Below are 17,111 nucleotides of genomic sequence, written 5' to 3' on the forward strand. Positions count from 1 at the left end.
TATATATAAACATAAATATGTATAAATCCTTGGGGTGTCACAATGATTAATACCTTGAAGGATATGATGATAGATTGTAATGTTGAAAAATTGAAAGCAACGGAGAAGAAGATGAAGATGAAGCAAAATTTGGTTCAAGAGGAAGAGGTGGCGAAATAAGCAACAAGAAATTGGTTGATGAAAGGAGAGACTAGAAAATCTAAAGCAACAGCGACAGGAGAAAAAAATAAGGAATGGAGGTAGAAGCCGGTGAAATAGAGGGTGATAGATAGAGATCTTTTGTTGTTGTAAGAAGAAGACGTGGAAGACGGACGTGAGTATCGAGCGGATTTAGATAGTCCGATTTAATCACTATCAGGTCACGATTTGTTGTGTGGGCAGGATAGTTTCGGTATTTCACTTTTTGGGCTGGATTTTTTTTCAGCTGATTTGGGTTCTCTTTAAATTTTACTATCCACCATAAATAGTCTGGGCATTTTTATTAATTTTGAAAAGACACTTATGCCAATTTCATGGAAAATACGCAGAATCAATTTCAATAATAATAATAATGTTAGTAAAACGTACTAAAAAAAATAATAATTAAAAAGAACGATAATAAGAACGAGGGAAAACTGACTGAAACGCGATCAAATAATTTTTAGAATTAGAAAATAGTGGAGAAAGTGGAGAGGGAAGTCTGTTCGATTTTGCCTGATATTGTTGCCATTCGGGCAAGGGAAAGAAGCAAGAACAATATCGTGGTTTTTCTAGTTTTCTGGAGGAATCGAATCGTATTCGGAGATCTATCTTATCACGGGGTTTCTATTGAATCGATCCACCACCTTCGAGTTAGATCCAACTCTGTTATCACCTTCTCATCCTACAAACAATGGATTCAGTGGAGGCTATCGAGGAGTTGGCTCAGTTGTCGGACTCCATGCGGCAAGCTGCCGCTTTGCTCGCCGATGAGGACGTCGATGAAACTTCCACCTCCGGTTCTTCCTCTCGCAGGCCTTCCACTTTCCTCAACGTCGTTGCCCTGGGGAATGTGGTAAGTTCACATCTCTCCTGCTTCGTTATCGAATTACATTCTGTAGCTCTCGCATCTATTTACCATTTGCGCATGCGTTGTTCATCAAATTTTCGAAAATTTTACATGAAGTGGTAGATCCTATCTGGATTGGATCCATGAAATTCCAAAACTCATGATTTTTTTAGAAATGCGACTCCAGTTATTGAGATTGAAACATGATTATAATTGGAAGGAGATGTACTACTTCCTGGTGATCGGACTCCTGTGGTACTGCAAGGCCATTGGACATTCGAAACTGTTTCCGTGAGATCGGGATGATGGATTGATTTATCGATCTAATATTCCGTAATATTCATGTAGCTTTTGAAAAGGCGTTGGTATGTTTCATGGCATTAGCAATTCGAGTTAGCCAGACCACTATGAGAAACGATGAATCTTGCTCTGCTTCGATAAATTATAATTCATCTACAAGATAGCTCGGCAGTGTTATTATTTTAGAGGTCACTTCTGATCGAGTACTTGTTTCCGTACATCTCATTCCACACTTCTCTAAGTTCTATGTCTAGCAGAGAGCATGTAAGTGTAGATTTGGAAACATCCTGAAGAGTAAAGAAAATATCCAGTCGATCATTGAGGGGTAGTGCTGAAGCAGTTCCCTTAAATATGGAAATAAAATGACATGGAGTTTCAACCATCACTTGAAATTGAATTGGCTGTGGATATTATGCTTGCTGTTCATGGTTCTATGGTTATAGTGTTATAAGCTCTACATTTATTTTATTGCAATTTTCTATTGTCTCGAACATTTGAAGGAGAATATTCAGTACTTCCTTAACTGAACTTCTGAATAATTAACTGTAAATGGACAGCAAAGCAAGAAGCTTGCGGTTCTCGTTGCACCTTGCTCCTGAAGTGCTCATGCACTAGCATGAAAGCTCTTGCACCTTAATATCTAAAACATGGTAAGGGTCCTGATTTGTTTTTTCTTTTTCAGGGAGCTGGTAAATCTGCAGTTTTAAATAGCTTGATTGGACATCCTGTTTTGGTAAGTTGGATTTCACATGTTCTCAGAACCCACTTTTAAGTTTCTACATATAAAACTACACAAATGCCAACATTAAGACTGTCACTTTACTGAGTTTATATCCATTTTTCTTTTCCAGCCAACTGGGGAAAATGGTGCTACTAGAGCTCCCATAAGCATTGATTTACAGAGGGATGGCTCGTTGAGCAGCAAATCAATCATCTTGCAAATTGACAATAAGTCTCAGCCAGTTTCTGCAAGTCAGTGACTATAATGAATACTCTCTTTGCCTTTATCCATGAATTACAGTTTTGTGCTTGTGTTTTATGGATGGTTTGATAAATATTTCTACAATATTTAGTTGTTACATTGATTTCTTTTCTTACTTCCCTATAGATCTTATTATCCATTGAATTTGTTTCTTTAAATAATAGAGCTGCACTTTTAGTTATTAACTGCAGTTGGTGGTGAATTTTTATCTTCTTTTGTGAACTGATAATGTCCTTGTTGGTAATTTTCCAGCATTTTTGTTTCTTAAAAGAAAAAAAACATGCTCAATTAATCCATATTCTGCTCTATGTTTTTATCTTCATTTTCCCTATATCTATGCAGGTGCTTTGCGACATTCTCTGCAGGACAGATTGAGTAAAGGTTCATCTGGCAAGAGTCGAGATGAAATCTATTTGAAGCTTCGTACTAGTACAGGTAGCTCATGAGTCCATGATTACGGCTGACAATTTCTAGGCTTTAGTTTCATGAAACATTTGGCGGAATTGTGATGGACACTGGCATATGCATGACAGTAAAACAGCATATTGATTCTTCTGCTCACGTCTACTAGAATTCAAATGTTTATGGCTTTTTATTAGTAGTTTCAAAAAATTGAAAATACTTTTCTGATTCAGAAAATTGAGTTGGGTGGTTGTCTTTGATATGATTTTTCAGAGACTGAAACAAATCTTATGAAATACAATACAGCATCTTGTTTTTTTGTTTCTGTTTTTGTTTTTTTAATTTTTAATTTTTAAATGTATGTTTATATAATTAAAATGTTTTTTAGTGTCTAGCAACTCAAATTTGTGATTATTATATATTTAACAAACAATAACCTAAAGGAAATAAAGGTGTTAATACAAAAAATATTTCCTTATAATTGATGTTTTAGTGTCCCTTATGTCTTTGATATGATTTTTCAGAGACTGAAACATATCTTATGAAGTACAATGCAGCATCTTGTTTTATTTTATTTTTTTAATTTTTAAATATATGTTTATATAATTAAAGTGTGTTTTAGTGTCTAGCAACTCAAATTTGTGAATATTATATATTTAACAAACAATAACGCAAGGGACATATATATATATTTTTATTTTTAAATATATGTTTATATAATTGATGTTTTAGTGTCCCTTATGTACTTGAGTTACAATTCTTCCTCTCAGCACCTCCGTTGAAATTGATTGATTTACCTGGGCTTGATCAGCGGAGCGTGAGTGAATCAATGGTAAGCACAAATTTCTACTTGAGGAGTTGTCATCTATTGATTCTCTCCATTTCTTATTAGTTTCTAACGAAGTAACCCTGAGGGTTGGGAGTTGTGTTAAAGAACTTTAAAGTCAAACAAATAAATTATGGTCCTTTGAGAAGAATACACTAAACAGTTAAATGTGGAAAGTATAATAATAAGGTTAAGTATTGTCCTTTCTTTTACTGGAATTTTATGATAATTTGATCATTTTTTAAAATTTAGCAAGCTAACAATATTCTCTCTCTCTCTCTCTCTCTCTCTCTCTCTATATATATATATATATATATATATATATATTTTTTTTTTCTGCTAACTTAATTATTAAATTTTCCAAGATTCTCTGATTTTTAGATATTGCATAAAAAACAATTAAGCTGATTTATGATTAGTATTAAGCACACGTTTCACTTTGTAGTTTTTAGGGTAAAAAAAATGAAGAGAGAATCGTAAAATGACAGAGAATCCACAAATGTTCTTGGAGGGTGAGAATTCTCCTAGGGAACTTGTTATAGCATGGAGGTAGGTTTTCTTTCCTTTGTAATCGGGTGAGTGGATGATGAGTTTTCTGTTTAAGAGGGGGTCATGTATTGGAGGGCAAACTGCCAGAGACTGAAAAAAGAAAAAGAACAAATAGATGGGCTTGGAAATTGCATGCTACGCTCAAAGGCTTCAAAAGGCAATTATTGGAGAGAGGCTCATTTAAAGCTAATTGGTAATTTATAAACAATAGTGTACCTTCAAGCTAACTAATATGGTAAGTCTGAGAGCTCTGCTTACTCCAATTAATGTTGAAAATGTTCTTTATTAATTTTAAATAAATCATAGATTATATGGTGATAAATAAGTAGAATATCGATAACTCTTATGCTTACCATACACCATGCATAAACTTTAGAAGACAATACACATTTTGATTGGTGATATAGCAATTTCAAAATTATATGCCCCTGGGTTACTGTTTTAATTTTGTTAATTTTTCTGTTATGGTCAAGCGGTTTCAGTGACGGATAATTTTTCTTGTATAGATTAGTGAATATGGTGAGCACAATGATGCCATTTTGCTAGTCATTGTGCCTGCTTCTCAAGCAGCTGAGATTGCTTCAACTCGTGCCCTCAGACTGGCAAAGGAATATGACGGTGAAGGTAAATTTCGGTACCTGGGAAAATTAGGATACATGTTCAGTCTTCTTAGGGGAGCGGGCAGGCAGGGGATACTTATATTTTCTTTAGTTCTGTAGCTGCAATAAATCTTATAACTTTTGATTTTACTATTGTTGTGGATTGTAGGCATTTTCATATGAGAGTTAGCAGCCTCTTTTTCTGGATGCATCTTTCTCATTCCTGGCTGTGTTGATTTTTTTCCCCTTTTATTTTCCCTTCAATTGACATTATTTTGTGCCCAAGTCGTAACTACATTGTTATGAAACATCTCTCCTTTGCAGTCAATTTTTTCGTTGTTAAAATGAAGAATATCATGTTGATTGCAGGAACTAGAACCATTGGGATAATTAGTAAAATAGATCAAGCTGCTTCAGATCAGAAATCTCTGGCTGCTGTTCAGGCTTTATTATTAAATCAAGGACCACCAAGAGCTTCAGATATACCATGGGTTGCTTTAATTGGTCAATCTGTTTCAATTGCTACTGCGCAGTCTGGTTCTGTTGGCTCTGAAAATTCTTTGGAAACTGCTTGGAGGGCCGAGAGTGAAAGTCTGAAATCCATACTGACTGGAGCCCCTCAGAGTAAACTGGGTAGAATTGCTTTGGTGGATGCTTTGGCTCAGCAAATACGGAACCGTATGAAAGTCAGACTTCCAAACCTATTATCAGGGTAATTTCTTTTAGATGCTATATTATCAATGTATTTTTTAATCATACACTTTTACATGGCTTCTAGATGCATTGAGTTACATTTATGTATGTGATGTAAGAAATTTTCCATTAAATTTTGTCCAGTTTTTCCTATCCATTTTTTAAATCCAGTTCCAGTTGCATGAGTAGATCATATTAATTTGTATTATTAAGTATGTCGATATTTTTGCGGTCTATATTAAAAAACAACCTTCCAACTTGAAATATTTTGAAGCTTAGGATTTTTTGGATCTTGGTAAGGTTTGCATTTCTAAAGGTGGCTTCACTTGTAATTCCCATTTGTAACTTTCAACTTTGTTGGTGTGTGGGGATATCTCATCTCACCCTCTTTTGTATCCTCCTTTTGACAATGAAAGTTAAGTTTCTTATTTAAAAAAAAAAACTTTGAACTTTGTTGGATCAACTGATAGAGGGTTGAAAATTTTATTTATTTATTTATTTGTTCATAAATGAATAAATGGATAATTTTTAATTTTGTGACAACTAATATTTAATTTAAAATTTCACAATGTAATCGTGGGTTATTAAGTTGAAGAATGTGACGACTGACCAATAAAGATAATTTGTATCTTGATCTTCCTCCGTAGGGGATATTGGTGTACTCTGTTAACTGGCTTCTTAGTTTCTATTTACTTCTTAATTTACTATATGCTAGGCTACAAGGAAAGTCTCAGATTGTTCAAGATGAGTTATCGAAACTTGGTGACCAAATGGGGGAAAGCGCTGAAGGGACAAGAGCTGTAGCCTTGCAACTCTGCCGTGAATTTGAAGATAAGTTTCTTCAGCACATTGCAACTGGTGAGGTGAGTGATATTAATATCTTAAGTTCTCTTTAATTGATCTGGTGGCGGCCCATCTGTGGCTGTTTAGTAATATGCATGTTGATTTCATTCTTGTTGCTGCTCCAACTTAGCAGAATTGGTAATATGAACCTTTCTTTGTGTGTCCGTGTGAAATCTTCTTAGTTCCAAAAGGCCCATGTTAATGGACAAGAAAATAGGTGGAAAAATATCAAACTTTCTGTTCTGGACGAATTTCAAAACTATGATGTAATTAAGTAACTTCACACGTGAAAGTGAACTTTATTTAATGAAAGCATTTGAAGACTTTCAAACTCAATCATGAAATTAAAATGTAATTTTCTATGTTTATTACTTATCTTTCTTGCCCTCGTTTTCTCTTAGATAATGGAATGCTATCCATGTATAATATTTTATATTTCATATGAAGTCAGAAGTTGGTTAGACTCTCCTTATGTTCAAGAATTAAATTAAAATGATTAATGTAAATTGTTGAAATTAGTTAAAATTATTTATAGGAAAATTATTTTAAATGACAAAACTGCTAAAAATATTTACAAATAATAGTAAAATATCACAGTTTATCTGTGATAGACCGCGATAGACAGTGATAGAATACTATCTATGTCATGATAGATACCGATAGACTACTATTTGTGTCTATCATGATACAGATAGACACAAATAGACACAAATAGTAGTCTATCGTTGTCAATCGCGGTCTATCACAGATAGACTATGATATTTTGCTATTATTTGTAAATATTCTGGTTCGTTTTCTTATATTTGAAAACAACCCTTATTTATAAAAGCATTCATCTAAATATCTCAACAATTAAGTCAACTTTTTATTTTTTTTCCCGGTACATTTGGCTGTGTTTGAATGAAAGTTTTTGTTAATTACAAAAAGAGAAAAAGAAAATCCTCAGCTTAGTGTAATTTCTAGTCCAATATAGTTGTCACAGTTTTGTCCTTTCATCAAGTTAGTTTGTATGATGACCTAAAAAAGTATTCTTCTAATATAAAATAATACCTGAGCCTGAATGATTATCCTGGTTCCTACATCAAATTAGTTCAACGATTTCTTTGATTAGGGGGTTTCAGTTGCATGTGACGATTTTCAATTTTAGGGTGCTGGTTGGAAAATTGTTGCTAGTTTTGAGGGAAACTTTCCAAACAGAATCAAGCAGCTCCCTCTAGACAGACATTTTGACATTAACAATGTGAAGAGGGTACGTTCTTGTGTGCTTTTTCTCACCAGTTCTGTTCTTCTGGCATTGAATTTTTTGTTTTGTGTTTAGATTATATCCATGTTTTGTAATATTTACTTTTTTTTCTTTTGATTATTTTGAAACAGATCGTGTTAGAAGCTGATGGTTATCAACCATATTTGATATCCCCTGAAAAGGGTTTGCGATCTCTTATAAAAGGCGTTTTAGAGCTTGCAAAAGAACCATCACGTCTCTGCGTTGATGAGGTAAACCTTGCTGGGCTTTGGTTCTTCATTTGGTTGGTCTTTTCCCCTTGTCATACGAAGTTCAATTCTCATGTACAGAACAAAGTAAAGAGAATTTGCATGTTAAAGTTTGTATCTCTGTCATCTTTTTTGCACTTTCATTGTCTATATTAGGGATTGAATTGCTTCCCCATTTACAGCATTTTTTTTAAAAAAATGTAAAAGTTTGTTTTCATCTACCTTGCCAAATATGAAAAAAAGCCACATGTTCATCTTTATGTAGTTCATTTTTTAGTTCATTCTGCTACTTATGGAGTTCTTGCTGGGCTGATAAAAAGGTTCATCGCGTTCTAGTGGATATAGTTTCTGCTGCTGCAAACTCTACACCAGGTCTTGGAAGATACCCACCTTTCAAGAGAGAGGTATGGCAAACAAATTTGTCTAGTTTCTAATGTCATAGTGCTCTTTATTTCTCTTGAAGAGAAAATGGTATACTCGTATAGCATGATCAAGGCTGTCATTCTTTGGCCTTGAGCCTCTATATATAAAAATATCATCATCTTTCTTGAAGATCGTGGCTCTCGCAAGTGCTGCATTAGATGGATTTAAGAATGAAGCAAAGAAAATGGTAGTTGCACTGGTTGACATGGAGCGAGCTTTTGTGCCTCCACAACATTTTATTCGATTGGTACAAAGGAGGTACTTCTAATATGTTCTTTAGCTTGCATATAATTTCCTCAATGAGTAAACAGTTATGTTATTGAACATTTAAAGGTTTGAATAACTGTAATCAACCTTCCCCTAAGTTTTCCTTAGTCCACATAATTTAACCTACCATTGAAAAATCATATATATTTTCCTTAGAACAATCTTTAAGTGTATTTTGTATGAGTTAGGATGGAGAGACAGCGTCGAGAGGAGGAAGTGAAACATAAATCGTCAAAGAAAGGTCAAGAGGCAGAGCAAGCAATATTAAACAGGGTATTTGTTCTCTTCTGCTTCAAATTGCAGAAAGTTAATATAATATTTGATTTTCTCTCACTTTTCCTCGGTGTGTTTACCATAAGCATCGTTCACTATTTTTCCCTTTTTTCTTTCCTTGATATTATTTTGGGTCAGGCAACTAGTCCTCAAACCGGTGGTCAACAAAGTAGTGGAAGCCTGAAATCAATGAAGGAAAAACCTGGCAAAGAGGACAAAGAAGTACAGGAAACTTCTGGTTTGAAGACTGCTGGTCCAGAAGGGGAAATAACAGCAGGTATGTACACGTGTGTGTGTACTTTATCGGTTCTGCAAATTGTTAGCAATCCTCTCTGTTTGCTCTCTCGTGCAATTGATGGCCATTACTTTATAGAAACTTCTAATTTTCTTGAGCTGTTAAAACATCTAATCTTGTGGTGAACCTTTTGTTGGACGAGGAACCCCAAATGGAGGACACTTGAGTTATTAATTTATGCTAGTAGATCTAATTTTGTCGCTGTGTTTGGGGACTCATTTAGGCCAAAATATGCATACAGACTCATGTTTTAGGAAATCAATGAAAGTTGCTTGAGTTTGAAAGTTTATTAGTGTTTTGAAAAAGGAAAAATGGTTTCAGGACCTGTTCTGTCGAAGATTTGAGTTGTAAGCCTCCATTTAAATATAAAAACATAGACACACATACTCACAAGAAACACATACTCACAAAGACAACTAAGTTTATGGTTAAAGTATCACTAACCATTAAGATTATATAACTGTTAAAGAAAAAACTCAGATCTACCACAATGATCTTCATAAGTAAAAACTTATCATTCAGAACATTGTTATTTTATCACTTATAAATTGTTATTTTCTTTAGTTTATATCTTCAATATTTTTTTAAAAGCTTTGGTGATTTTAGTAATGGGCTAGACAATCCTATCTCTTGGTATATTGCACTACATTGGGTGCTTTTATGAGTTTGGAGGATGTGCAGAGAATTAATTTTATTTACTCTAGTGATTTTATGGGGCCAAAAGATAACTATGCTCTTTTATGGAAGCACAAACCTCAACGATATGAGATATCAACTTTGAAGCTAAAATTTTGAGCCTCACTTACTTACGAGCTCACTTACCTATGAGCATCGGGACTTGGCTTTAAAAGCTTTTTTCAAAACCATTATCTAACTTCTCATTTGAATAGTGTCTGTCAGATAATCATCTATTTCGTTAACACATTTCATTCCCTTTATTTTATGGTCGAATTCAAAATCTGAAGAATGGATTGGATGTTGAAGATTTACATTATTGGATATCTGGAATGTTGGAATCTGGTTTATGGTGAAGGTATCTATTTTGGTTACTTTGATTACGCCTGTTAACTTTCAAATTTTCAAATATGCTAGGTTTTTTGTTAAAGAAAAGTGCCAAAACAAATGGATGGAGTAAAAGATGGTTCGTTTTAAATGAGAAGACTGGAAAGGTATGTGTATTTTTCTTTTATTATTTCCATTAGCTATTATGTGCAATTCTGAAGGCTTGAAGAATGTTCACATGGTAAATTTCTCTTTTCCATCATTCTATATTATGTATTCCATTTATCATGCCCCCTTCTATTTTATAAAAAGAACTGTGTCGTAGTTTATGGAATCTTATCGGCAAGTACTAGTAAACCATATCGCTATGAAGTTTGAATTGCAGTTTCCCTTTGGTTATGCGTAGTATGCAGTAGCTGCACATATTTAGGTGATAATATTTTTTAAATTATCTGCAAAAGAATGATTTGATGTTTTGAAAAGATGTGCTAATACTCTGTTAGCTTCTTCGTCGTCCATCTGTATGTCTAATTCTGTTGCTTTATATCTCTAGAAACTTCGTGGGTACTTAACCACTTTGGGATTTTTTTGATGATTTAAGGTGTGGGTTATGCTTGTGGCTTTATCCTAAGTTTTAAGATGGCTTCCTGTATGCAATATCTAATTCGTAATATGGACCAAATTATGAAAGGGAATCTGTGTACTTTTGGTGTAACTGTTGCTGATATCTGTCCTCCATCTAATATGTGCTAGAAGAATAGTTCTTACAAATTTTCCTTTCTTATGTCAGCTTGGTTACACTAAAAAGCAAGAGGAGAGACATTTCCGTGGTGTGATCACTTTGGAGGTATGAAGAACCGTTGGTACAGAGATTATTAAGTTTTCTAGTTCTAGATGTGGTCGAGTTTACTATAGTTATCTTAGAAATTCATTTTTTACAATATAATTTTCAAACTGCTAGTAACATCTTTTTAGAAATTCACTTTTCTCCTATGATATAGAATTTTTTTTCTTTCTTTTTCCAATTCCATCCTCATCATCTCTATCACAGCTGATGCTCAATTTAGTCAATGCCTGGGCGGGCAGCTGGTCTTCTGAATAATTATGGTGCGATATTTGAGTAGTCATCTTCTCTGTTATAAATAACTTTGCAGGAATGTAATGTTGAGGAGGCTTCAGACGAGGAAGAAGCTTCTTCAAAGGGTTCAAAGGATAAGAAAGCTAATGGACCAGATTCTGGAAAAGGTCTCGTGTTCAAGATCACGAGCAAGGTTGCATATAAAACCGTTCTTAAAGGTTTGTTCTCTGTTAATTTGATCCAGTTATTTGACAACTGGCAGTGGATCCTTCTGCTTGTTTTGTGTTTCAAGTAACAACCCATTCTTCTCTGTTCAGCACACAATGCTGTAGTCTTGAAGGCCGAAAGTATTTCCGACAAGGTTGAATGGATGAATAAGATACGAAATGTTATTCAACCTTCTAGAGGACAGATGAAGGGTCCTGAAAGTGGTCTTCCGATGCGGCAGAGTCTTTCAGATGGTTCTCTTGTAAGTTACCAACTCGCATCCATTTCTTTGCAACAAGTTTTTGATGATGACGACTTCTGAGGAGCCAACAAGTCATTTTTGCTTTATAAGATATTGTTCTTATTTATCAAATAATCCATTTTGAAATTATAAATTATATAACTGTTAATTTGGAAAAAGAAGCGACTGTTTAGAAACTTTGGTTTCACTTGATCAAGGATACGATGAATAGAAGACCTGTTGATCCTGAAGAGGAACTACGGTGGATGTCCCAAGAAGTTCGTGGCTATGTTGAAGCTGTCTTGAACAGTTTGGCTGCCAATGTCCCAAAAGTAAACTTCTGGACAATCAATTTACTCTGCTTATCAATACGCCCCTCTATCCTGTGCGAATTTTAATTCAATATCTTGCTGATTGATTGATTGAATTGAACAGGCAGTTGTACTCTGCCAAGTTGAGAAAGCCAAGGAAGATATGCTAAATCAGTTGTATAGTTCCATCAGGTTGAATCCAATTCTGCTTGTTGTTTCCGACATTTGTTAATCTATGGATGATTGTGGCAGTTCTATTTTCAAATTTAATATGCTAATGATTTAGATTTTTTTTTTATCGTTCTTCGGTAGTGCTCAAAGCACACCAAGGATAGAGGAGCTACTTCTCGAGGATCACAATGTAAAGAATAAGAGAGAGCGCTGCCAAAAACAATCAGCTCTTCTTTCTAAATTACTACGTCAACTCAGCGTACATGACAACCGAGCGGCTGCTGCAGCCAACTGGTCCGATAGCGGTGCAGGTATTCAATCAATGGCTTTCTTTTATGTTTGCTTTCTATATAACTTTTCATGAATTTTACTTTACAGTGTGTCAGTTTACTCAGACTCGATTCCTTGAGCTTGATTTTAATTGTAGTTTACATTCAACCACTTTTTCCCCCCTGTATATATAAATGTTTATATTTTCAGAAAGCAGTCCAAAAATGAGTGCTTCATCAGGTGAAGACTGGAAATCTGCATTTGATGCTGCAGCCAATGGTCCTGCGAACTACAATAAATCCTCATCCAATGGTCATAGTCGACGTTATAGTGATCCAGATCAAAATGGGGACCCGAACTCACGTTCAAGCTCCAACAGTCGTCGCACTCCGAACCGGATGCCTCCACCCCCTCCTCCATCTTCGGCTTCAAAATACTATTAGTTGGACTGAGTTTATACTCTTTGATGTTTTGCTTATCTTCATCAATATTTTTTTGTCGGGCGACTCCAATGCACACCAGAATTTGCGTACTCCAATTTCTTCTGAAATTCATATGTTTCTACTAGTCCAATACCGGGGAGAACAGTAGATTTACCTTTGGAACTTGGAAAGAAGATTGGCGTGTACATAGGAATCAAAGTTCCATTAGCTTCCGGAGGTCGACCTTGCCCCGTGCTACGATATTCGACTAAAAAAAAAAGTATCCATGGAATCTACCAATATATCCCTTCACATTCGTATTCATGTCTTAAGATTTTGTTTTCCTTCTTTATTGTTTGCACCCATTTTTGGACACTAATGTATTTGTGTTGTGGTGATAGTGATCCCATCTCAAACATGCACTCTCCTTTGATGGCATTGTAACAGTTGTATACTTTTCATTTAAAATAGAGGAGACTGGTAAATCTTTTTAAGGGTTTAAGTTGAAATGCTGCCCAATTTCCCCCCTTTGGAAAAATTTACTTCTACAAGGATATTCGTACTTCTACAAGGATATTTGTTATACATGTTGGTTGGCAATGATTCTCCCTACTTTGTTGATTATAACATTAAGCAATAGGCAATATTTTTGTCAGATCACTAATTTGAAATCCTCACTCCCAGATGACAATTTTATTCATAAAGCCAATATATAACCAAAGGTTATATTCACAATTCAAATCTTTCTTAATGTTAACGTTAATTCGAGGTTATACTTATAGCTATATTAACTACTTTGAGTGATCCATTATGGAAAAAATGGAAATTGGATGGATATGGTAAGTGATCTTTGGAGACTGGAGAGGTTATTTAGGTCATATTTGGTAACCATTTGGTTTTTTATTTTATTTTTAAAAATTAAGTCTTTCATTCATATTTCTTACAATGATGTACATAAAATTTTGAAAACAGAAATAACTTTTTTAAAGGTACGTTTTCTAATTCAAAATTTGCTTTGTTCTTTAAACTATTGGTGAATAGTTGTTTCAATTCTTTATGAACAATTATTCTTGCATTTAATATAATAACCATCAACGTTTAATTTAAACTAACTAAACGGGGGGTAGAGAACATTATTTCTCAAAAACAAAAGACAAAAAACCATAACCCTTTGTATCTTCTCTTAATGATAAAAAAAATTTGATAGACCTTGCTTCAATTCATTTAGTCTCCTAAAATAATCATTATATTTAAATAATAAAATAAATGATAGATGGGTTGATATGGCAAGATGGCTTGGAAAAGGTCCTTTTTTCTTTTAATTTATTTATTTTAATTCTTTCTCTCCATCCTTGGTTTCTTTGGAGATAATTGTTAAGACCCATTTTAAAGGTCCAAAATGATAAATAATCTAGTTTTTTTTTTAAAAAAATATCAAATGTCCATATTATTATGACCACGTGAAGTTATGGTATTGCCCTTCTTTTTTCTTTCCTTTTTTTCTCCATTGTGAGAAATCTTCTTCTGCACGTCGTCCTTTTCTTCTACAGCTTTTTCTTCTATGTACGTCTTCTTTTACTTCTCCTCCGGCACGACGAGTCTATGCAAGCAGTTCCGATGCGACCAATTCCGATGAATAAAAGATGAAAGAGAGAACTGATTTTGTGAGTGAAGAAACGAAGAGAGCGAGATGAGCTAGAACAAGAGACATAGTGATTTGTTAGCAGAGCCTTTCTTTGTCATTCTCTCTCATTCATCTCCATGAAAATGCAGGTGGTGATTATGGGAAGGAGAAAGCTAAAAGTGCAAACACCAAATTGGAAATAGAAAAGGCCCCATTATCAACACACGAGAGCACCGAAAAAGTACTATTCTCCTTCATTTATCAACAAGCATTGAGGATTAGAGCGCTCCCCTGCCACTGAAGGATCTCATAACAGAGAACCAATTACAAGAAAATTCCACAAAAGCTATCCTTCTCCTCCCCAATCTACACATTTTTAGTAACTAGGGGTCTATCAAAAAGCAGTGAGGATTCACTATGAGAAGCCCCTTTAACTCTTTACCTTGTTTTGATGGAATCCTTTTATTTCCATCTTCCTCCCACTCTTATCTATGCAAAACAGATCATTCTCAACCATAAAGAAGATCTCTCCCTTTTCAGAGACTTTAACAAGGTAAAAAGATAAATTATTTTGTACTGTCACGAATAACAAAGTGTCACACCCTATCCCGAGTTACCTTATCAAATTTATGATGTGACATGATGACAATACATTTAACCTATGAAATCTATTGTCAAATTCTAAAAATGTACCGTTATACTTACATTTGACTATTTTCCCGATATTTATGACCTATGCATCCCGTTATACTTACATTTGAACTTATGACTTTTTAAAAAAAGAGTGGAAATCAATTATTGTCGACTAAGCTAACCTCTCTCTCTATATATTGCATTGAATTTTATTATTAATATATTATGCAAAAGTCATTGACCTTTATTCACGCGTTTTTTGCATAATTGTGGGACAAGTTTGGAGAATAAAATGTGCAGCAGCAGAAGTCCACTCTTCTTCAATGTCATTAACCATAATTAATTTCAATGCTGTATAATTATAATTGTCTCCTGAATGATCTGCTTCGTGGAAATCTTCTCCTTCTTTCGATCAGTTCATGTTGTTGCTCTCCAAATGGCTGAATCCGTTTCAACTCCGAACGATAATATTGCAGCTGAATAATGATGTGTTCGTGAGTTTTCAAGGTGAAGATGTAAGAAATAATTTTGTTAGCCATCTTCAGGCTGCATTCAAACGCAAAGGAATCACAACTTTTTTCCGATGAAGAGCTCAATAGAGGACAACAGATCCCTCCCACTTGTCTTGAAGCTATACAACAATCTTCCATTTCCGTATTTGTCGTTTTTTCAATAAAAGTGCCACGTAGCACATTTCAATGGGGTGCTAGTGGAGTTACACAAAAGAGTTACACCTAAGTTAAATGAAGGTGCTCATTGTTCTCGATGATATTGATAACATGGAACAATTAGAAAATTTAACAGAGGACGCAATTGGTTTGAAGTAGGAAGTAGAATTGTCATAACAGCTGTTACTGATCAGGTGGATAAAGTTTATGATTACGCAAAAGAGTAGTTGAGTGATGAGGAAGCTTTGCTTCTCTTTAGTCACCATGTGCTTGAAACAAGCCAATCGCTCCAGGATTACCTAGAGCTTTCTAGAACGACTATAAATTATGCATGCAACATTCTATTAGCTCTCAAGCTCTTAGATTCTCATCTACGGAAAAAAAAAAAAAAAGATGAGATAACATGGGAAAGTGCTTTGGCTGGACTAGAAATATATTCTAACGACAAAATATTTAAGAGAGTACTAGTATTAAGCTTTGAAGGACTTAATTTGAGTGAGAAAGACATGTTTCTTTAAGGGAGAGAATGTTAAATATGCCATCTCAGTATGGGATACTTGTGGCTTTTTCCTGCATGATGTTATTTCTATTGAAAAAAGTCTCATATCTTTTTAGAAACAACTTTGAACTTTGGATGCATGACTTGATTCAAGAGATGTGCAAAACAATTGTTCAAAAAGAAAATGTTGAACCAAGTGAGCGCGGTAGATTGTGGGAACCTAAAGATGTCTTTCACATATTTAAAAAAAATACTGTAAGTCTTTCTTAATTAATTTAGTTACGAGTTATTTAATCTTGTGTTGGATTATGGTATATTAATTAACTAGATATTCCTCTTATTTCATTATATAGGGTACTTGGAAAATTCAATCCATAATCTTGGACTTGACAAAAACTAACTGTTGAAATGTAAACTTGATTTTGGGTTAAAAGAAATTGGGCCTAGCCCAAACAAAAGTCCAAATTCTAGAAATATCAAACATTAGAATATTCTAGAGAAATTACATGTAGGAAATATTAGAACATTTGTAGGATTCTCTAGAAAGTATGAGAAAAATAAGTAATCGTAGAGAATAGTCTAGATAAACATTTGTAACCATTAGATCATGAATGTGTTGGCAAAATCCTAGCCGTAGATTTAGGGGAGCCAACTACTATAAATAGGAGGTATGTCTTAACATTTGTATCAAGCCAAAAAATTAAAAGTGCTCAATAACACAAGTAGCCTCTTTCTCAATTCTCTCTTCGAATTTCCTCCAACCTCCAAAATTTCTTTCCAACAAAATGGTAATAGAGCCTAAAGACTCTTTTCAAGAAGATGACAAGCAATAGCATGGTTCCATTTCAAGTTCCTACGCTCAACATGAGCAACTGTGGTAATTGGAGTATCAAGATGAAGGCTCTCCTTGGCTCACAAGATGTGTGGGAGATCGTAGAGAAAGGATACATCGAATCGGAGAATGACAAGCACAAAGGGATAATTTGAGACACTCAAGAAAGAGAGATGGGAAGGC

At 34.4% G+C, this 17,111-nt stretch overlaps 1 protein-coding gene across 1 annotated transcript; it reads left to right on the top strand.

Annotated features, from left to right (window-relative positions):
- Positions 1-563: 563 nt before the first annotated feature.
- LOC120075635 (dynamin-2A-like) lies at positions 564-13,181 on the top strand. Its single transcript, XM_039029213.2, has 22 exons — positions 564-1,033; positions 2,010-2,060; positions 2,179-2,299; positions 2,652-2,744; positions 3,482-3,543; positions 4,593-4,710; positions 5,055-5,397; positions 6,094-6,241; positions 7,369-7,470; positions 7,596-7,715; positions 8,033-8,116; positions 8,266-8,393; positions 8,591-8,675; positions 8,814-8,952; positions 10,063-10,139; positions 10,763-10,819; positions 11,127-11,268; positions 11,368-11,519; positions 11,717-11,830; positions 11,934-12,001; positions 12,122-12,291; positions 12,461-13,181. The coding sequence occupies exons 1-22, from the start codon at positions 872-874 to the stop codon at positions 12,691-12,693; spliced, it is 2,769 nt and encodes a 922-aa protein (XP_038885141.2). The 5' UTR covers positions 564-871; the 3' UTR covers positions 12,694-13,181.
- Positions 13,182-17,111: the final 3,930 nt, after the last annotated feature.

The sequence above is a fragment of the Benincasa hispida genome, chromosome 4, assembly GCF_027475165.1.
Source record: "Benincasa hispida cultivar pf3 chromosome 4, pf3_genome.v1.1, whole genome shotgun sequence".
In the NCBI taxonomy this organism is placed as follows: domain Eukaryota; kingdom Viridiplantae; phylum Streptophyta; class Magnoliopsida; order Cucurbitales; family Cucurbitaceae; genus Benincasa; species Benincasa hispida.